We start from the raw sequence: 24,262 nt of genomic DNA on the forward strand, positions 1-24,262 counted from the left end.
TGATTTATCATCTAAAAACCATATTGACTGATGGAATGACTATATTTAGGGTAAAAAATATACACCTATACTACAATGTAGCAAAGGATTTTAAAATAACCAACTTTTTAAGAAATTTACAAATATTATGCTGGTAAAATTTAGATGAAATAAAAAAAAATGTCCTTCTTATATCTATGTAAAAAACGAACATATACATGTCAAGTTATTTTACCAATAAGTTGGACTCCTTTTAAAATTTCTACATATGTCAATATAGGCTAAAACTGTATAATGGATCAAACTTTATGTTCTCCTAAAGATATGACAGGCAAATACATTCTGCACTTATCCTAACAAAAGAAATAAAGAAACTGAGAGAGCTGTGAAACAAGAGATGTTAAAACAATACTCACTCCTGCCTAGTATGGAAAAAACAATGTTAAAATAATCAAACACCAAACAAACAGTGATTGTTTTAATATTAAAACCACACAATTAAAATGTGACAGCTTTCATAATTTTTTTATTTGTTTTTACATAAATTAGTCATTAACAATGTGTTTATGTCAAAACGTGCAACTAAAAGAACTGTTAGGTATTCCCCATATGCAACGATAATTATAATTATCTTAAATGTCCAATGTTTTTTTTTATATTAGATGTTTGAAACATAGAGAAAAACATCCCATAGACCTTAGACCCTATGATATATAGTTGGAAAGTTATAATATCATTTGAAGCCATAACCATGAATAATGGTTATGTTGATACATTCAAAAATATCAGGCACATTGTGTTTTTAAGTCAGATTAATACAGGATAAACATAACCCATATACCTCCCCTTGGGTATATACATATTATTGACTGTTAAAAAAAAGTGTCACTCTTCTTGACAATTTGAAGAACACCTAAAATCCAGAAAAAATACATTTTTAAGTCTCATTTAGAAAAAATATCTTGTCACAGGTTAAAAACTTTTACCTGAAAATGGACTGATTTTACACTATAAATTATTCTATCCCAGTAAACCCTTGTTTAAACACAGTTTTTGTCATAAGCAGAATCTCTTTATTATGATCATATGATAATAGTACTGCAATAGTAAAAGATGGACAAGTGAATAGAAATAATCTTGCGAATTCAACTAACTAATCATAGGTAAACAAAAAAGATATTGTTTAGAAAACATACAATATCAAATTTTAGTTTCAACAAATTTAATAAAAGTTACTAAATCAAAACAAAAACCAATCTTATTAGGAAGTAATTTTTTAACCAAACCATTTCTGCATGCTTAAACTATATATAAACAAGTGCAACGCATCTGTTCATAGATATCAAATATAAGCTGATACATGTTCAACTTGTTTTTTGTTGTTGTTTTAAGACACCACACAAGACTTAAAGTAAAAGTTCTCAATTCTCATGCAAATTACCTTTACAATGTACACTTTTTCAAAGCTTTCTAAAAATAGGGTTGATTTTTAATTTTATGGCAAAACAAAAAAAATTAAATGAAAACATCATTTTATGGGAAACATAATAATAACATTTATAATAAACATTAACTTTGTATCTCTATGTTAGAATCATAATTTAATAAATCATAACACCATTAATTCATTTATTTATTTCAGTATACAAGACTATATTTTGTTTATATACAATCTTATGAATGCTAACATTTATAATATATGGGAACATGATTTTCCATACAATTTTCTACTGCATTGTGGCTTTGTATCTTTAATATTAGTGAAATGGCAAATTATATGTTCATGATTTAGTCTTTTCTACAATCTTTTTATTTATTCTTTTGAGAAAGTATGCAAAACAAACAATTAAATAAAAACATGACCTATCGAATTCCCCCTAAACAACACACTTGGTAAATATCTTTGAATGTTTGGGTGCTGTGCTGGACAATACACATCTAATTACATTTATTATTTGTTGTTAATTGGAGGGCGCACACCTTCTCTAACTTACTCAGTAATTTCACAGCATTTATCATTTTCACAACATTTTTGCCAGTCTTTTCCCACTTTTTCTGGACTTTAAGATCTTTTAGAGAATCTGACAGAATAAACAGCTTGCAAATGTATTGTACTTACAGCTATTATGATGGAGTAAAAAGGTAGTTCTAATAAATAGAGGTATCCTGAAATTCTAGATTGTCTATAGCTAATTACATGGCAAAAATATTCAAGACAATTAAGTTTAAGATTTATTCACGCCTTATTTTTAAAAGGCACTAAATGCAACAAAAAATAGCATGCATTTGATTATAATGAAACTACAAACGCCTGTTATAAAACCCTACAAATAAAATTAAGGATCAAACAACAAAAACAAACCAAAAACTGGGATAAAAGGAAAGGTAAGTAATTTCTGCTCCATCAGTGGCACCTGTTGTGATGTTACTCATCATAACTCACAGTCAGTGATGTCAGAACACAACAGGATTATAGTTACCAAATAGAACTTATCTATCCATAATAATCAACCAAATCATGACGGCATCAGTAAAACTTATAATGGATAGATGGGTGGATTGGTCTTTCATAGCTAGTGGTTAATATCACAAAAATATCAGAACATGCTAGTCTGATATGAATATGAACCCAATGCTATGTACAAGACTGAGACACTAAGCTGGATTTTCAATATGTGATTTCAGAAGATAATAAGCCTAGTATCTAAATGATGTGTGCCTTGCAGAGAAGCAGTAAATATCAATTTTCAAGTCTTTGGTTTGTTTTAGCCAAGGACTTAACCCCAAAACTCCGCACTTGAGTCAAGCATGCAACCAGCAGATAAAAAAAAGTCAGTTCTAAAACATTGGAAAGATAAATCCTTAATGTCTCTACAACACTGAAATGTTACTGGCAATGGCTAGCAATTTGATAAGTGAACCAATTATTGTAGAAACACTACCCTTTTCTTGGTTTATTATCTTCTATACAGTTATCCTATCAAATTCTTTCATAACATGATTTTTTACTTTAAAAAAAAATTCAACAGGCTTTAAATATTCTACCAGGGATCTCCATGGATGAAAATTGAATGATGGAGGAACTTTCACCATTACAAACCATGTCTATGCTGTACAGTGTAGCGCAATAAAAAGTATTTTATCCCTCCATACAAGGAATGGTGAACATGCTAATTCATTGCTTATTTAAATCATATTTATTTGAATATTCATTATAGAATTAGAAGTATCAACATTTTCATTTATTGCTGTTTTTAACCATTCAAATGCCAAGTCTTCATTGGTCCCCCCTTATTCGAGAATGACCAAAAGCTGTCATGAAGGTCCACATGTAGATTTCTTGTATTTTTGGTAATTGTTATAGGGGTTAACAAGAATGTGTCCAAAGTACACGGATGCCCCACTCACACTATCATTTTCCATGTTCAATGGACCATGAAATTGGATAAAAAATATAATTAGGCATTAAAATTAGAAAGATAATATCATAGGGAACATGTTTACTAAGTATCAAGTTGATTGGACTTCAACTTCATCAAAAACTACCTTGACCAAAAACTTTAACCTGAAACATGCACTTTCATTTTCTATGTTCAGTGGACCCTGAAATTGGGGTCAAAAGTTTAATTTGGCTTTAAAATTAGAAAGATCATATCATAAGGAACATGTGTACTAAGTTTCAAGTTGATTGGACTTCAACTTCATCAAAAACTACCTTGACCAAAAACTTTAACCTGAAACATGCACTTTCATTTTCTATGTTCAGTGGACCGTGAAATTGGGGTCAAAAGTTTAATTTGGCTTTAAAATTAGAAAGATCATATCATAAGGAACATGTGTACTAAGTTTCAAGTTGATTGGACTTCAACTTCATCAAAAACTACCTTGACCAAAAACTTTAACCTGAAAAACTTTAACCTGAAACATGCACTTTAATTTTCTATGTTCAGTGGACCCTGAAATTGGGGTCAAAAGTTTAATTTGGCTTTAAAATTAGAAAGATCATATCATAAGGAACATGTGTACTAAGTTTCAAGTTGATTGGACTTCAACTTCATCAAAAACTACCTTGACCAAAAACTTTAACCTGAAACATGCACTTTCATTTTCTATGTTCAGTGGACCGTGAAATTGGGGTCAAAAGTTTAATTTGGCTTTAAAATTAGAAAGATCATATCATAAGGAACATGTGTACTAAGTTTCAAGTTGATTGGACTTCAACTTCATCAAAAACTACCTTGACCAAAAACTTTAACCTGAAGCGGGACAGACGGACGAACGAACAGACGAACGAACGAACGAACGAACAGACGGACGGACGAACGGACGCACAGACCAGAAAACATAATGCCCCTCTACTATCGTAGGTGGGGCATAAAAATCATATGATGGGGAGCTTATTTTTCATGGACACTGTCAAATTCAGAACTCATTATCGGTATGGCTGATTTGCAGCAACAACAAAACGATTCCTACGGGTTATGTAAAAGGTTAAAGAGATTTGTAAAGCAAACGTTGACAAATGAAAAGGTTTTTAATGACTTTATCTGGCAAATTGATGCTGTGCAACATGCATCTTTCGAGTCTGAATAGAAACCGGAAACGCGGATGTATCAATTTGATTGTAATATACGAAATGTATTCGAAATACGATACAATATTTCTTTACAGGAAATATTAAGTTTTTACTTTAAAACTTTTAAAGTTATTCTAAATTATCGTTACAGCAGTACTCGAGTTATTTGCGATGAAATAATATTTACTGTTTTGCGTCTTATTTTGTACTTCTTAAAAAAAGGGGATGCTGATTGCGTGAGTCAAAATAAAGCACCTGTTCAACTTGTTAAACTGTTTTTTTTGTAACTGGATTATTAATCTAATTATTTAATCTAAATTGTCATAATCATTTGCTGAAACTTAGTTGATTAATTCGACAAATGGATGTCTATCCTCAGATAGAATTCTCCTGTCTGGTTTGTTGATCTACCTGTACAAGCTCAGGTACAAGTGATTAGCGATCTTAATCCGGATATCCCTCATGCATTAGAACTGTATTGGATTATAACATAAAAAGCCTAAGGGTTATGCAGTTACATGCATTTGATTATAATTGATAACAAAAATGGCGTTGGGCTACAAAAACGATGTTTTGAACGATGGTGGAAGACAATTTAATGATGGATCGGGTCATTTGACAATGGCGCAAGACATTTGAACAATGTTGGGGCGCCATCGTTAAACAGGCCATGGAGATCCCTGATTCTACAAGTTTTTGGTTTAAATTTTATTTCCATGAATTATACAATCTAGTATTAGGCCTTGGGACTAATAATGTATATCTTTTCTTGGAAAGTGGATAAATGTAAAAAATATATGTATACAATTATCTGTGAAATATCAGAGAAAGGTTACAGAGCTTATGATATGTACAGTTGGATACCAAGCAACTTTCTCCAAAAAAAAAGAATGATATGTATAGAAAGGGATCAAGGGACCAAATCAAAAAAACAGAATTTATGACAATACCTCCAGGGCTCAGTACACAATCTAAAAAAGAACAGAATTTATGACAATACCTCCAGGGCTCAGTAAACAATCTAAAAAAGAAGAGAGCTAATGATACACACAGTTTGGGACCAAGTGGCAACAAACTATCTCAAAACAACACATCTAACTACATGTACAATTTGGGATCAATTAAGTATCAAAAAAAACCCACACCATATGATATTAAGAGTTGAGGAGGCTATATATCAAACTTAAGAACACCAAGCATTAAAACACATATATGTCTAACAAACACTACACACAACTGATTGATTAATATTTATTCATTTCCTATAGCAAGCCAAAGTATATATATTAAATGCTATATATGCTTTAAAATCAAGCTAAAAAGTGACCGCTGTGTTTTATAAGCTTTATATGTGAGTCATGTGAGCATGATAGAGCGGTCTTGCCTTTCCCGTTATTTGTTATCCACTTGTCATTAGTATTTTTTCTACCTTCTGTCCAAGTTGGACTAGCACTGTACAGAGTTCCTAATAAATATCATATATTATAAGCAAAGATTGACCGACAGTATACTTGTAAAGTTCCTAATAAATATCATATATTATAAGCAAAGATTGACCAATAGTATACTTGTAAAGTTCCCAGTAAATATCATATATTTTTAGCAAAGATTGACCGATAGTATACTTGTTAAGTTCCCAGTAAATATCATATATTATTAGAAAAGATTGACCGATAGTATACTTGTAAAGTTCCTAATAAATATCATATATTATAAGCAAAGATTGACCAAGGTATACTTGTATAGTTCCTAATAAATAGCATATATTATAAGCAAAGGTTGATAGGCAGTATATTTGTACAGATCCTTTTACCCATGTAGAAAGAAGGAAGCTCTCGATACTTGAGAATAATAATATATGAGAGAAATAGTACTTATATAATGGGTCTTCACTTTTCATTTACAGCCAGATTTAAAAATTAATTGAAAAACTTACAAACTCAAGTGTTAAGAAAGGGTGGAATATAAACTGTGCAATTGCTTATGATTATTTGTTATTCAATAGGAGACTTTTATGTTCAAAACTAAGTAATTTAAAACTCATAAAAAAAACATAAAAACAAGATCTCTACCAGAAATAAGAGAACTTCCTTCAAATATTCCTTATAGTATACATATACATTTAATATATGGTAGAAAAGCCCAAGAAGAATATAACAATTCTAAAAATATATCTTTTACATGACTAATGGTAAAAGTGCAGTTGCTCTAATACATATATAAGCTTTTTCTTAGCTTCCCATTACTTTTGCATTGAGTCAAAGCTGGGAGAAATCTAAACAGCATTTTATAGCCTCACGTTTAATGTTCAACACTAGCATTTATGCAATACATTTTACTTATAAATGTAAGGAATAACTTTATAAAAAAATCCAAATTAACAATGAAGGGTAGGCAACTCTACTCTCTTAGGGACAACATCTATATACATTCCTGGCAGCTTGCAGGTTGTCCCTCACCTTATGTCAATGTCGGATATTAAATTTTACAACCTATGCCAGATCTTACCTCCTATCCTGACACATTCCTGTTTGTGCCTCTTGTCCCAGGCATGGATTTTACAGGCTTTACTGCAGTAATATACCTCCTTACATCTGGTACAAGCTGACAGTCTGACACCTACTGATCGGCCACACTCGTAACAGTATTTAAACAGTGGCTTTCTAAAAAATAAAAAGTTACAAGGTTTAAACTTACACCAAACAGATCTTTAAGGTGGTATGGGTGTCTTCGTCCATCTTGGATTGTAAAAAAACGGGAAACAAAGGTCCAGATTTTCTATCAAGTTAGCAAAATTTGATGCAGGAATGCAGATATTAAATGTGAATTTTCATTGAAAAGAACCAATTTAAAAGAATACAACTTATAAATATTAATACTTTTGCAAATATTGATTATTTTTTGTTGTTTATAAAAAAAAATTAAATTGGCATTTTAAGGGGAGGTAACTCTAAAACAGTGCATTTTCTGAAGGATTCTACATTGAATTTTCCTATTTTGAATTTTAGCCGGAAAAAACATACGGTGACCCTATCTTTTCTTTTGATATTCTCAAAGCATTGTTTGAAAGCTATCTTTTGCTTAAGTATTTAACAATTCTATCATTTTGTTTAGTTTTTAATCCCAAAATGGTGTTTTTCCCGTATAAACCATACAAAATGTGTCATTTTGTCACGTCCTGTAGCTTGAAAAAATGCGCGGTGACCTATCATTTTTATTATATTTTTCAACATATATCAATAGATACTACGTTTTGGCGAAGTATGAACAAATTCTATCATTTTTATTTTAGACTCCCATACCACCTTAAACATTTTTAACTGACAGCTTTACATAAATAAAATGTGTTATTTTTCAATGCTAAGTACAGAAGAGGAAAATACTCTGTCCCTGAAAATGCACAGCAGTACCTTCTTTTATCATTGTATTCAAAGCAAAGCGTCATTCTTTTTTTCAATTAAAATAAAAATTTCAATTAAAATAAAAATGTAATGGACAGGTCCAAAAGAGCCTTCACTCAAAAATGAAAATTCTAAAAGTAATGAAGGTTGTTCCAACTTGTTTTAACCTGCTTTAAAATAATACTTTTAAATATCTTTTTAGGAAATTTATCTTTGAGTCAAAATCAAAGATGTAAAAAATAAACGCAAAAGGCAACAGTAGATAGTAGACACAGGCACTTTCTCATATATAGTGCACTATGTTATTGTCTGAATTCTGTATTAATAGTTCAATAAAACAATAAATAAAATTTTTTCCTAATATAAAATAAAATACTGAATAACTTCCACCACTCAGTTTTATTTTAAAATATTGATATGTTAAGTTAATCACAGCAAACTCATCAACAAACAAACAATATAACAAACAAACAAATTTAAAATATGGAAACATTCTGATTGGTCAATTATCAAACAAACAAAATATCCTGATCATATTCCAAAATTTCATCATAATTGCTCAAGTCATTGATTCATAAAAAAATATTTTATAGGAAGGTTTTAAACAAGATTGAACTGTGACAGATTTTCATGAATTAAAAATTTCCATCAACCTAATATTTAAAAAAAAAAAAAAAAAAAATACAATCCTTTGTTAAAAATAACAGCAAAAATTTAACACGGAACAAATACTTCTGTTAGAATAAATCTAAATGCTTTGGATTCAGAGAAAATGAACAAAATGTTAAATTATTTTTGTCTGTTTTCACTTAACAAGCTTTGCATACTAACATCATAAATCAGTATTATATTTATAAAGCAACTCATATTTCACATGGATGTTTGATATCAAATACATCTTTATGACAATGTAAAAGAGTAAGTTCGGTAAGGGCCTGATTTGGCCCTGATTATAAAGTTCAATGTTACAAGACAAAAAATGTTTCAAGATGACTTTAAGACGTGTAAGAGAGTTAAATAATAAATATTTTTGTCAAATTTTAATTCTAACACGTTAAATTTTACATCCCAAAAAGGTCAAAATATGAGATTTTGGTAAAGTTTGACAAAATCGGATGAATTTCAACCATATTTAAGACCAGGAAACAAAGAGCGCAGACATAGACAAACTAAATATTCAAATAAGACATGTGAAATATCTTCAGAAACATTATTTTAAAAGATCTTTGTTGTCGACGTATGCGCTCTATGTTAACTGTCCAATAATCTATGGAAATTAAGCCATTTTTATTGATTTTTTCGTGGAAAATCAATGCGAGTACAACTTGTGACGTCATTATAAAACGCAGGAACATAAATTTTCAACAAAATGACTTGTTTCCCATCTAATCATTGTATTAGCTATAATTTCTTGTGATAATGGTCAATGAATCCTAATTGAAATTTACACTAAAACAAGGGGCCATTTTAGGACCTTACCGAACACACTCCTTTCTTTTATAAAGTATTTGTTCCTATTAATACACAAACGCAAAATTTGAATATTTCTTGTGCAAACAGAGTTACGTGCATAGGATTCCAATGGAAAGAACTGTGAAGTGAGGAATGTGATCCATGCCAAAATTGTAAGCTGAAACAAAATACATCATGTACAACCTACAAAACACATCATGTAAAATCATCAAATTAATCACCAAAAATCAGTGTGTGAATTTATTTTATTTTTTATTTCTTATCTAACAGACTGGTAAGGCTCAATATCAACAACAAACTAAAGGAGACTTCAATATATTTGTATTTTTTTTTAATAATTCTGTTACGATTCTCTTATGACTCTGGAATGGTATATAAATCACTGCTCAAAATTGGCACTCTGTCTGCAATGCCTGTAACATTGTGTTTTTTTGCAGTGAATATGAGTTTCGTATTTAAAAGAGGAAAACTAGCGTAAGAGTGGGGGAAAAAACAAATTTTTGTTATCTAAATTATAAAGGGGCATAACTTTAAAACAGTAAGTGAATCGCTGCCCAAATTTGAACTCTGTCTGAGAGTTTTGGTTTTTAGCAAATGAGTTCTTGGTGTACGAGTTTCAAATAACTCAATTAGAGTGTGAATTAAAAAATAGGACAGACGAAAAGACAGATGAAAAGACTTTAGTATAATCAAAGAGCTGAAAGCTCTGAAGAAAAATGACGCCACTGTCTCTAATATTGGGATAGTTTTTATGCAAGTCTTGATTTTCACATACCGTAATTAGTTTAACAATGCAACATGTCTCGTAAGCATATAATTGATATTCGTATATGTGTGTGTGTGAAGTGAAGGTGACAACTGGCTGTTTTTTTTAAAAGACAAATGAATAGGTCAAGACTACCTGAATTGTACAAATAAATACCGTAGAAAGGCTTCTATATTTCTCACTGGTACATAGGCTGAATCCGGGTCCGTTCGCGCCCATTCACGTTTGCGCCAACTCATGTTCGCCCCCTTTCACTTTCACACCCTACATGTTCGCACCTAATCTTAATTGGTTTTGTGTTTAATAACTCTGTAAGCAAGTGTTTTCTTATAAGTATAATTGTTGTCATTGTCTCAAAATAAAGTGAGACAGCATTTTTTTTTTGTGTTGAATAAATCTAAATCATGTTTTGGATAGCGTATTGTTAAAGATAATAATAATCCTTTCAAAATAAAGTGGTATTTTGTCAACGTTTTATTTAGCGTTGAATAACTCTTAATCATGTTTTGGTTAGTGTATTGCTATAACTTTGTTTCATTGACCTCTTTCATAATGAAGTGAGATTCTGACTATGTTTTTTTCTGTGTGTTGAATAAATTTTATCATGTTTTGGTTATTATAGTGGATTGCTATATTTTGGTTCCTATATTTTATTGTTTCGTTGTTTCAAATCAAAGGGCTTAAAAACAATTATCTTTTGTGTTTTTCCTTTAAAATCTTCAATGTTTTACTCATACCAAGCTATAAATACATTCAGTATTTACACCAAAGCAATTTAAAACAACAATCATGATTTTCCAATTATTCAACTTGAATTTGAATTAAAATTGGGCGCGAATGAGTAGAGTGCGAACGGACCTTGGGTGTGAATGTGCGAGGTGCGAACGTGTAGGGTGCGAAAGTGTATTGGGCGCGAACAGACCTGATACCACATAGTCGGGACCCCCTTCTCCCACAAAATATTAAGTAAATTAAAAACAAATTGTTCAGAGAACAATTGAAGTCTTTCCACTAGAAAAGATCTATTTTTATATTGAAATATGAAAAATCAGTTTAAAATGTTAGTTCCTATGGCTTTATGATGTATTAATATGAATTTATAGCAAAGGTCAAAATCTAGAACGTCCTATTAACCTATGACCTTGACCTCAATTTCAAGGTCACAAACCATGGACCTTGAATCAAAATATCCTAGGTCTTTAATATGTTTGGTTAATGAGTACTACCACTTGACGCGTAATTTTAAATGTAAGATGGACAAAAACTCCCTTTTATTGTATGCACAGCCTTTCAACCAAAATATACAAGTAAGGACATGTCGCAACTAATAATTTATGAAAAATTATTTGTCAAAATGTCATACAGTATTTGAAAAGAAGTGAAAATAAGCCAAAATCAAAATTTATAATATGACCTTGACCTTTGACATTGACCTCATTTTCATTTTTAGTACCAATGACCTCATGAAGACCCTAGGTCTCTATCAGTTATGGTTTACCAGTTGAAAATGCATATCGCTTGAATCAAATGAAAAAGGGGGAATAACTCTCATATGGAGTCCCCATAGAGCTTCGGTTCAAACGAATATTCTTATCCTAAATATGTAACGAGCAATTTGGTAAAATAAATTTGTCGTAATCTTTTACGGTTACGAAGGAGAGGTGGCCACAGTGTTTGGGGAGATAACTCTTACAACGTAATGTATTTTGTTATAATTACATTTGATATATGTTTCATTATAATACTTTATTCTGATTGGCTAACTGCACATCAAATGTTATTCCTCAAGCAATTGCATCACTCAATAAAAGTTTTCATTCATGATAACACGTGGTCCCACAATAAAGTGCACAGATGAATTGAATAAAAAAGTTATTGAATGTTTCTTTTTGTAACCTCATAGGGTTGCAAAAGCGTTGACCGTGCGCACATTTTTAGAATGAAGCGCTTACGCTTACGCGCTTCATACCAAAAGTACTTCGGTCAACGCTTTTACACCTCAATGAATTTACAAAAAAAAGCATTCAGTACTTAAATGCAGTTGTAAATTTTTAAAGCGTATAAACTATATGATATCATATTCCAAATATCTAAGCGACAACTTATTAAACAACAATACTAAGCAAGAAAAAAAAAAAAAAATTCAAACATTTGTCAAAGAATTCTAGTCAAACCGGCACCTGGTTAAATTGGCACTTGGACAAATCAGCACCTGATATAGTCAATATGTCACCCATGTTAAAAATATATTTTAACAGTATTTTAAGCAAAAGGAGTAAAAATAAGAAAGGGGTTGCCAGAATTGTTTTCAGTATTGAAGCAAAAAGAGTTAATACTAACTTTCACTTTTTTGGGTGTTCATGTACATTTTGTATTTATTTTATTTTTCTCAACTAAATGAATTTTTTGGTGTATTTTTAATGATATGTATGAGTAGTCCAAATAATTATTACGTCTGGCAAGGCTTTTTAAATTTTATTCTGGGACACCTTCCTATGACCACAAGGCTATGTTAATTTTTTTCTGGGACGCCTTCTTAGGAAGCCTTCCTACGAACGTCTTAGGAAGGCGTCCCAGAAAAAAATAAAATAGCCTTGTCAGACGTCATTATTATTTGGACTAATACATGAGATATTGGATATTTTTATGCATTATTTTAACCAGTTGAGCATTTTACAGGATTGTTTGTTTAATGCTGTTTAAACATTACTGGAAAAAAAACACCTTAAATTTGCTAATTATTTGGCATGAAAGTTTGATTTATTGAAAGGGACTCATAGTTTTCCATTTAATTTTAATAATTGTCTAATTGTTAAAACAATAGCTTCGTTGTTTACTATTATACACAACAACATATTCACTTTGGTTTCGTTGTTAACCTAATATTCACTATGTACTTGGTAACAGTTATTAATTAATTGAATAGAAAATATTATAACAAATATTGTTGGAAGCCGAATTGACGTCAAATAGGTGCCGATTTGACTAGATGCCAATTTAACCAGGTGCCGACTTGACTTGTACGTTTCAATTCCTCTGCGATCGTTTGCGGTATTTTCTTGAGAAAACCTATTTTCCATCATCAAAGAGAAGAAGAAACTGCTTGAAATGATTCCCGAACGCTTCGTGATTGTTAAAATAAGTTTAATTCACTCAAAAAACAATTTTAAAACTTGCGATGTTTAAACAGGAAGTTTCAAAAGCACGTGTAAAAGAAGAAATTAACCGGTGAGAGTGGAAATCCGTACATAACATATATCACTATAGTACGACTTTTAAAGCAAAACAGTTTCATCCTTTTGTAAAACAGTCTTTAATATACCTATCACATTAATGTTTGAAGGGTCTTAAGCTTATTCAAACCATATAAGTCGGTATGAAACACCAAAACGGAATGAACAATAACCAGTTACGTTTTGTAGTTTACAAAATTCTGGACTGGTTCCTGTCAAACTACAACGCTTTGTTCGAGTGTAGTGGAATACAAGCAGAAACCAGTTAGTTTGTAAACTGGTTCCTGGCTGATTACTACACAATGATCAAGCATAATGATAACACAAGCACATTCCAGTTTGTATTGAAATTAGTAAATACGAAACCAAGCGCGGTAGGCAGAGAAATCAGGTCGGCAGTTATGGAACAATGACTGCGTCATTTTCCAAAAACATACATACATTAGCTTTGTGACCAAATAATTATTATTCAAAGCTAACAAAGGAAATTTTTGTTTATTAAAATGTTTTGGAAATTACAACCTTTTTATGGTGATTACCAATGATTAGTGAACAAATTAACTTTTTGCAGTGTAGAATTATGAAAGGTGTGGTCTCTATCTACAAAAACTTCTATGTGTATATACAAACTGGAAAAGAAAACATACATTTTTAAAATAAATTAATAAGACATTAGATATACCTTGGTGGTAATGTTCCTGGCTCCTTCTCAGGGTAACCTCTCCCCACATTACGAGGACTTTTTGCTGATCGTTCAAATTTGACTTTACTTTCCCCTGTCATATCAGGTGATTTTGACAGTGACTTAGGAGATTTTGGTGACCTAGATTTTCTGTGGCCTGGAGGTAGTTCGGCTCCTGCTCCAGTGTAGACAAAGTTAGGACTAGGACTTCTACCTATTGATCAGTGAAATAAAATATTATTTTTAAAAAAGCTATTTACAAGTATTATATCGAGTATTGCTATTGTCACATAAAAACAATATCACATATTAAAAAAAATAAACAACTATTTACAAAGTTATGAAAAAAAAGATTATGAACATTTGATAAAAATGAAAGTTATTTATTAAATATCACTGATAAAAACCTACAAATCATCAATAGATTCAAGGCTCATATCAAAAGTGTATGCCGGGGAGTAAGCAGTGAGGACTTAATAAGTATTTACACACATTTTCTAAAAGCAATAAGCAAAACATGCATTTGCTATATATTTTAAATAAGGTTCAAAAGCAAGCAATTATATGAGTAACAGTAATCCACAGTGATTTACTTCTTATTCCCTGACTATTATCATCTTCTAGTCTGAATCTTTCTCTCTCTACAGCCTTGGTCCTCAGTATATCACCCAGATGTTCTAACAACTTTTTCCTGGCATTGTATGTGTCTCTTTCAGCATGTGTTAGTGCATGGTAAGGCATGTGGGCTATTCTTCTATCCTATAATTATTTGACAAAGCAGAAATGTTAATACATACTTTTTATATTATAGAATTAATATATACAGTTCATAAATACTCCCAATTACATTTGTTCTTCAAATTTCATAAATTGTATTATTTTTCAAACTATATCTCAAACTTTTAAGCTATCAACACTCAACTTGAAACATTGTATAAGTGAATTATACAATACCAGTACAAACTTCTGAAACACAGCAGCTGAAATCAAAACAGTTCTATTTATATAGTATTTCAGACTGATCTTTATTTATTTATAATAGATATAAGAAGATGTGGTATAAGTGCCAATGAGACAACTCTCCATCCAAGTCACAATTGGGAAAGTAAACCATTACAGGTCAATGTGCGGTTTTCAACAAGGAGCCTTGGCTCACACCAAACAGCAAGCTATCAATTTAAAGGGCCCCAAAATGGACAAGTGTAAAACAACTCAAGCAGGAAAACCAACAGTCTATAAATCTATATAAAAAAACAAGAAATGAAAAACACTTATGAACCACATCAACAAACAACAACCACCGAACATCAGGTTTCTCACATAGGACAGGTGCAAACAAATGCAGAGGGTTTAAATGTTTAAATAGGTAACAATGGTTACCTTAACCCTTACCTGAAACAATAGCGTAACATCATATCATAGAAAGACATCAATTGAAATGGCTTAACTCAATCACAATACATATTTTAAAACACAAACAAGTGAACATACACTGAACGAATAAATTTGATCTATATCATAATGTAAATACAAATTCATTAAAATAAGGGGCGAGATGTTAAATATCAGAAAGACATCTATAACATTGGACAAAATGTCACAAACTAAAATAATGTACATAGGTAAATAAAAATTTACCCCTTTTTCCTGGGTTGAGACCCCCCCCCCCCTTTTAAAAAAAATGGCTGGATCTGCCACAGGGTATACAGTAATGGATTACGGAAAAAAAGTATAAAAAATGAATAATTTTGTTGTTCATAGTATGAGAACAGAAGTGAAAATTTATAGTTATACCTAACACTTATCAAAGCATGCAGGTATATATTTAAAATAGAGAAAACAAGATATAACACTAAATGTATAAACATTAAATAATGAAACAGTATTACAAATTGTATTAACAGTTCAAATTAACATGAAAGTATGATTTGTGAGTACTCACTGTTAATGAAAGCTAGTCAAAAGCCAAAAAACAATCAATAATAAGAAATCATGCATCAGTGACTAAAATTAACTAAAACACATCCCAGGGATCTATTATTTTAATGTCATGGACAGTCAAAGCCATGATTTATGCAATTCCAAAAATAAAGGTATTTACAGACAGTAGGATAGTCAGGGGATAAAAATAAATAAGTATAATTTAATACATAGATAGAGCATGTTATGGTTCTGAAATATAGGGCTTCCATATAAAGCTCAAGATGTAGAAATATACATAAAGATTTTTGTAAAAGAATTTTGAATGTTAAAACACCTACCCCTAATGTCCATGGTTTATTGTAAACATGGCAGATATCTGAGGTTAGTAACCAGGAAATTGTATATATTTAAATAATGGATGAAGTTATTAAAATAACAAATGTATATAACTTGGTTGTTACAATTACTTATATAATATGTGTTTGAAGAACCCATATGACAAAAATAACTGGGATTGTAATATACGAAAGGAATTGTTCCATCTTGGTTTAAATGATTTGTGGTACTCACAAAATTCTGTTTGTAAAGAACATATTATGGTTATTAAACAGAGACTTTGTGAATTTGTCAAACAAGAGTTTGATGCTACTTTAGATAGTCCATGAAAATGTTTTTTGCATAAATTATATATAATTTTTTCTTTGGTTAATAAAGGATTAAATATATCAAGCTCTTAATTACTTTAACTTGAGTCGAAACAAATAAAACATAATTTTGATAGAGATTATCATAGAATTTTTGCTAATATTTAAAGTACATTGTGGAAAGAACATTTCGATGACAAATCTTTCCTATTCTTACAACATTTTAAACATTTTGTTTTATAGAATAATATATGCTATGCATTGAACTGTTGGTCATGGTCTATTCTTATTGGGCAACTACAGAAATCCTCTCACAACAACTTTAGTGATTTTCCATGGGTGATTCAATATATACAAGTACATGCAAAATGTGACGTTAAGTGGTAAGAAGCATTCCCAATATTTTTTACACAATAATCAACATTTATTCATCATTCCTCAAGCATGTCATATAAACCTGATCCAGGTTATATTGTCAGCTAAATAAAATATAATACAGAAATTTCAAAACACTTATTAGTTCTATACTACTAAAGTAAGAGACCGATTTCATTGAGCTGCAACTCCTCTGAAACCATACAAAGTCAGGCATATCTTCTAGTAACAATAAAATGAGACAAGCTATATTATGCAAAATCAATTCTCCAAAGTGGAAAAACAACAAATTATTATAAAAGTATCATTGAACATGTTGAACATTTACATGTTTTTATAATTATTTGAATTTTTAATAAAAATCCTTGACTGAAATGTTATCATGCATATAAGCACAGTATCAATCTATTGGCATGATAAAATATCCCTTTAATATATAAACAAACCTGATTAAACATATAGTAGGCATAGTCTACAGCAGTTCCCATGATCCTTTTGGGTCCTATTGGTATTGGAGCTAATATATTGCCTCCAGTTTTAACAAGTTTGTCAATCTATAAAACAAAAGAATCTAAAAAAGTTTACCTTTAAATAAAGTAAACATTGTATTTAAAGACGAATTAGATTGTGTCCTAATGTTGAGCTGTATTCATTTTTATCCTTTTCTAATTATGATTTTGTTGTCTATTGAACTGTTTCTGATGATTGTACTTCTTGCTATTTCTGTTTTAGCATAATCTATATTTAAGGAAGAAAGAAAGATATTAAATTTCCTGTACCATAAAATAAGACTGTTAAGATTTCATTTTATATAAAGTGATTGCCAATGATACTACTATCTATAAATACCAATGCATGCCATGCCTATCTAGATATTTTAAAACTGACAAGTGACAAAGATCTACTTAAAAAGCCCTAATTTCAAAATAAATGTAGACACATGAATGGAACTTTTAAGCACTTTTTGGTGTAAACAGACACTTTTTTCAATTTTCCAATCTTTTTTGTTCCTAAAATAATAGTGGTACATGCCTTACAGTAACATTGACCTATGTGATACGTGTCTAGATCTATGCAAGCAAGATATCCCCAAAAATATTGTTTCAAGTAGATAAATGTGTTGTGCATAGATCATGTTTATTCAATGTCAAGCCATTGCTAATTAACGTCATACAACATAAGTGTCATGTAGCAATATTTACATGTATGAAATCTTTCTTAATTTCTGACAGTATATATACACTTACCAATGCAAGTCTTGTAGTTATAGGTCTTCTATACTCATACTCAGTGGAAGCTGCAACACAGAGAGCACTGCCAACACCATGAGTCAGAACTAAACTAGGATCAGCAAGGAATGCTAATAAAACATCTATTGCCTGTTGAAATTAAAATGACAAAATGTGAATTCTATTCATCTTATGATACAACAAAGTTAATCAAAAGATAAATTACCCAGTGTTCATATCTAAAAAATAAGTAGCAACTGACTTAAAGTGTTGATTATCTGTGACCAGACATCAATAAAATGTAAGTATGAAGTTCTAATGTATGCTAATTGTCTTGTAATGCATTCACTAATTACAAGTCTAGTCTCTTAATTTTGTTGGCCTGACATTTTCTTTGAATTTCTTTTTTGTTGAATAGCCTTTTTTTAGAAAAGGTTGTGACCATATTTGATGGCAGAAGTTATAGGGTCATTAACCATACTTCTTTTTGTGAATAGTAAATAGATCTTATACACATAACTGTCAGCTATTACGTCTATTCAATAACCTAATTTTTCATGATTTTCAAATTAACATTTCATGGTTTATACTCATATGTTCCAGATGAATGTATCATTATGGTTGATGAGTTTGTCACTTGATATAATTTTAAACTCAAGATTATAAGGATAATATCGACAACGTTATATTTTAATGGTTTAAGAATAGGAGATATATAGATTCCACAACTGCAACAAGTGTATTACGTTATTTCTCCACTCAAGACAGTTGAATTTTAATATTTAAAGCGTGAGGCTTGCCAAACTTATTGAATAATTAATATTTAACTGTTGAGAGTGGAGAAATATCGTAATACACGAGTTACAGTGGTGGAATCTGTTTCTCTAATGATTTGTATCCTTCCTTTTCAAAGATTTGAGGAAAGTTGTGTACTTTTGATGTGACGTCATCAGGCATGGTCGCCTTTTTCGTAACGTCACAATCAGAAAATTCAGAGGAAAACAAGAAAATTTGACATCACAATTAAATTTCAACCAATCAATTGCCGAGAACAGATTTTTCACTAGTGAGGAGAAATATTTTTCTCACATTGGTCAGGAAATGTGAAAATAGCACAAAAAATTAGAGAAGACAAGATATTGAACAAGCAGGCATAATCAAGAAGCAATATTTTGCAATAGTATCAAACAATGTAAATTTTAAAGATATTCTTCTTTTTAATAAACATGATGCATGTGTATATGCATACATAAATAATGATCATTAATAAAAAGTAAAATGTTCAAAATTAATGAAAATGTGAAATATTCATAACCAGAAATCCCCAAAACAGTATACAATAGTGCAGTGTAACACACTGCAAAGTTAGTTATTATTCATCACTTAAGTTGAGAGTGAAAAAAAGATGTGAAGAATAAGAAATGCACAAAGTACATCTGCAACAACACAGCATGACTGCCTCTTTTCTCTGTATGGCATACATTAAGCATATAATTTACATGGAAATCAAATGTATCTCTTCTTCTAGCAAACCAAAATAATTTACTATGATAGATGTTTGTACATTTAATTTCCTTGACTGATGATCTGCAAAATAACCAACATATAGTGAGAGATCAGGTTGACTCAATTGTTATTTTATTTTCAAAAAAATGGTAGATAGGGTTTGTAGCTGGACCAGGTCAGGCCATCTGGACTATGTATTTTTCATTGTTTTGGGTCTTTTTTTTTTGTACATTTTAGTATTCAGATGTTGACAGTGTGTGTGTGTGTGTTCTGTTTACAGTCTAATCTTATTATTGGTTATTCATGTGATCCTGGTATGTACTATGCTCCTGTAAACACTGATTAGATGCAACATATTTTGTCACATTAGTTTCAATTGGATAACAATTCTTTGAATTTCAAAGCTTCAATTCCATATATAATTTATGGTCTTAAATTGTGCACACATTTATACCTTTTGTAGATGATTTTCAAAATGTATGATTTAATAGTGTTCTTTCAGTTGCATTATAATTGTCAGAGATAATAGTAGTGTATTTCACACTTTTGCTTTACTTAAAAATATGTCAAAGTGGGCTGGATATATCAAGTTGAATACAAATTCCAAAATATTGAGTATGCATTGGAAAAATAAATTGAACATATAACCTGATCTTTCACAACTTTGGTCATTCTTGAAGCATTTAAAAACACATATAAAAAAGCCAGAAATTGATTTGAAGAACATGTGTAGATATCCATTTAATAATTCGTCAAGATTCTTTGTGATATTGCACTGCAGTGATAACAAGCCATCAGATTACCTCAAATTTTATCTAGTAATGAAAAGGCACACACAATTATACATGAAACACCAACGTACATATTTAGCATGAAAAATGCTTTAAACATGTGCATTAACAAAACACAACATTTACATTAAGTATGTCAAAACTCAATATGTATTAAATTAAATAAAAGACTTGATCATGATTTGAAAATAAATATAAAAAATATGTCTACTTTACAAACTAAATCTGTTACTTAGACTAATACACTGTGCAATACAATTGGGATCGGGTAATCAGTGGTCTTTTAATTATTATATGTACATAAATAAAGTTAAATGGTTTCTGTTTCAGTTGATGACCTACCTGATCATTTCCACTAGCTATAGCTAGGGCAAGGGGAGAGAACCCATTACATAGTAAGTTTGGATTGGCCTTGTGTTCAAGAAGCAGATGAACAACTTTACAGGCATTCTGAAAAAAAGAGAACAATTACAAATATTGTACAAATATTCATCAGTAATTTGCTTTAAACCTATGTTTCTCTACATTTCTGTATTAAGCAAACATTGTCTTTTTGTCTTACTGATCTTGTAAAATAAATATTGTTCAGAAAATCTTGAGAAAAGCGTGAGAAATTTATGCAAAATTAGCAAATACATAACCTTTAATATGAATAAAGTTATGAAATGCGGTATTTTAAAAATTTGAGGAGATCCATTTAAGCTTAAGGAAATACTTGTATACACCAATAACTTAAAGGAAATACATGTATGCACTGATAACCTACCTTATAATTATCATCCCTAGCACATGCTATATGTAAAGGAGTTCTACCACCCAGTAAAAGTTCACTCTCAGGAGATATGGTGTCCTTATTCCACTCCTCTTCCTGTAAATAATAGTCACCAATCAGATAACATACAATATTAACATATTTTTCCACATTTATGTACTCAAAAAATATTAAATGAAAAATCACCATTTGTGTTGAATTTTCCCATTGAATATTGATGGTGTCATGTGCCTCACAGTAGTAACTGGTATTCTTCTGTTATAAAAGTTTATGACATGCTACTTACTATATTGATTAGCTAATAGAAAAACAACATGAAAGTATTACAAAACATGAATAATTTGGTTTAAATAATCCAAGTACCATTGCAACAACATATTTACATTTAATACATCTGGTTTTCTATCTAATTACCATTAATATGTACCCTGAAGACAGAGGTTTATTTCTGACCTTTCATTTAAAATATGAAGTCGCCTACATGTGTATATTTAAAAAAAAACTACAAATTGGAAATATATCAAATAGAAAAGCACTTCAACTTAAACTGACTACCGCTAGTCTAGTAAGTTTAAACATTTACTATCTGCTGAAAATCACAATATCTGTGCAAGTTTCTACATTAAAACCTATGAAGTATATGAATACACACCAGATTTCTGTTTAGAAATGAATCATCCGCAGTAGCTCTGACATCTGGCTCAGCAAAGGCATGTAACAATAACTCTGTAATCTGTACACCTTCATCTCCAGGGATAGCACAGGCTATATGTAAGGGAGCTAACCCTCCTTTCTGTAAATATGTTATACAACAATGTTCAGATTATCATTACATTACCAGTAGGAATTGAATACTGCTTGCTATCAACTCAAGTTATTAAATTTCTATGTATATCCAATTCTGATGAGTTATTAACCTATTGTAAACATTTTGTTCTTGATCTAGTCTTTTAATTTTCACATGCCATTTCTCTGTCTTTAGTGTGTATATATAGATATCAGAGGATGTGGTATGAGTGTCAATGAGACAACTCTCCATCCAAGTCACAATGTGTAATAGTAAACCATTATATGTCAAAGAGCGGTCTAAAAGACGGAGCCTTGGCTCACACTGAACAGCAAGCTAAAAAGGGACTAGTGTAAAAACATTCAAACGAGAAAACAAACGGACTTAACATATAAAAAACAAGAAACAAGAAACACTTATGAACCACAGCAACAAACAACAACAACAACCACTGAGCCTCATGTTCCTGACTTTGGACAAGTTCAAACAAATGCAGCGTGTTTAAACGATTTAATATGTACCAACCTTCACACTTACCTGAAACAATAGTGTAACACCACAACATAGAAAGACACAGTTTAAAATATCAATTGAAATGGCTTAACTCAATCAAAAGACATATTAACACAAACAAGTGAACATACGCTGAACGAATAAATTTGATCTTTGACACAATGTAAATACAAGATCAATGAAAAGAAGGGGTGAGATGTTAATTAATTTCAGAGAGGCAATCATAACCTTAAACAAAATACCACTAAATAGACTAATATACATAGGTCAATGAAAATAAGTTTGTTGTAAGATATACAGTAATGGAGGACGGAATTTGTTATACAAAATAATCATTTTGTTGATCTTAGTATAAGAACAGAAGTGAAAATTTATAGACATACCAAATATATACCAAAGCTTGTATTTATTAAAATTAGAAAGAAGAGATATAACACTAAATAAGTAAACATTTAATAACAAAAAAACATTACAAATTGTATCAACTGGTCAAATTAACAACGATTTGAAAGTACTCACAGTTTCTAAAAGCTAGTTGAAAGCCAAAAAACAATTTTAAAATAATTTAAAAAAATATGCATCAGAGACTAAAATCAACTAAAACACATCCAAGGAATTTAGTATTATAACATCATGAACAGGCAAAGAAGACATTTCTTGTGCAATGCCGAAAAATAAAAGTATCGACAGGCAGTAGGATAGTTAACCTCTATAGAAAAAGAATATGGTTGTGTGTTTATACATCCCATTTGACAAGAATACAAATTTAGTTAAGTTTTAATTTACTGATGATAAAATCTATATTTTTTATTTAACGATAAAATATCATCAAGATCACGGTAGGTATTATTGAATGTATCAACCAAATGTAACAATGATGTGTCTTTACTTATGTGTTTGGTCATGAACTTAGATTCATAATAATACAGGAATTAATCTGCTACTTAAGGGGTGCAGTTAGTGCCTATGGGAATATGTCTGGTTCTGGCATGCAAGAAAAAAATAAGTCCACAACCAAGACAGAATGACATATATAACATCAAATATGTAATGCAGATCTAGTTAATAAAATTGAATGAATAAAATACACGTTGTGTATCTCCTACACCAGATTATGATCAAGATGTGGTTGCTGTACATACATGTATCCCAGTAGAAATAAGCTACAAATCACTAGAACTTTATGATTAGCGCAGATTATGTCGGGAGGACCAGTTATATTATGCCATCAGCTGGTACATGTATTTCATGCAATAACAGAGATGTTATATGAATAGGGCTTTGGAATTATGTTTCTAATCAATAAAATACAACCATTGCTTTTGGAATTCAAAGATCGATTAGAAAGAGAACTTAAAATGTTCTTGCATGTTTTCTTATAAATTGGAACTGAGAAATGTACAAACCTCCTTAGGAAGAGTAATGGCAGTAGAAGCTCCTCTAAACAATAAAGTCTTGACCATTTCTACATCAGCTGATTTTATAGCAAAGAACAAGATAGGCATGGGAACACCAGAGGCATTAGGGTCAGCTCCTCTCTTCAATAACAAATCTAAAGTAGCCTTCATCCTCTCCTTCCTATGAAGTAAGAGTGTACAACTCATAATAAACT

At 30.6% G+C, this 24,262-nt stretch overlaps 1 protein-coding gene across 10 annotated transcripts in view; it reads right to left on the bottom strand.

Moving 5' to 3' along the window:
* LOC143067221 (ankyrin repeat and MYND domain-containing protein 1-like) overlaps positions 1 to 24,262 on the bottom strand; it is a 42,354-nt gene that overhangs the window by 6,706 nt on the left and 11,386 nt on the right. For 2 of the 10 annotated variants that reach the window (XM_076240323.1, XM_076240330.1), the window contains exons 8-19: positions 24,057 to 24,228; positions 22,003 to 22,143; positions 21,345 to 21,446; positions 20,921 to 21,028; positions 18,300 to 18,431; positions 17,499 to 17,606; positions 14,704 to 14,869; positions 14,111 to 14,324; positions 9,527 to 9,586; positions 7,064 to 7,218; positions 5,556 to 5,576; positions 1,974 to 2,060 (exon numbers count right to left, since the gene is read on the bottom strand). In XM_076240323.1, coding sequence (XP_076096438.1) covers positions 1,974 to 2,060; positions 5,556 to 5,576; positions 7,064 to 7,218; positions 9,527 to 9,586; positions 14,111 to 14,324; positions 14,704 to 14,869; positions 17,499 to 17,606; positions 18,300 to 18,431; positions 20,921 to 21,028; positions 21,345 to 21,446; positions 22,003 to 22,143; positions 24,057 to 24,228 — 1,466 coding nt within the window. Of the gene's footprint in view, positions 1 to 1,420; positions 1,450 to 1,973; positions 2,061 to 5,555; positions 5,577 to 5,939; positions 6,021 to 7,063; positions 7,219 to 9,526; positions 9,587 to 14,110; positions 14,325 to 14,703; positions 14,870 to 17,498; positions 17,607 to 18,299; positions 18,432 to 20,920; positions 21,029 to 21,344; positions 21,447 to 22,002; positions 22,144 to 24,056; positions 24,229 to 24,262 lie in introns of all 10 variants that reach the window. The other 8 variants (XM_076240332.1, XM_076240333.1, XM_076240326.1 and 5 more) reach the window with 8 other exon arrangements.

Source organism: Mytilus galloprovincialis, chromosome 3 (genome assembly GCF_965363235.1).
Source record: "Mytilus galloprovincialis chromosome 3, xbMytGall1.hap1.1, whole genome shotgun sequence".
Taxonomy (NCBI): Eukaryota; Metazoa; Mollusca; class Bivalvia; order Mytilida; family Mytilidae; genus Mytilus; species Mytilus galloprovincialis.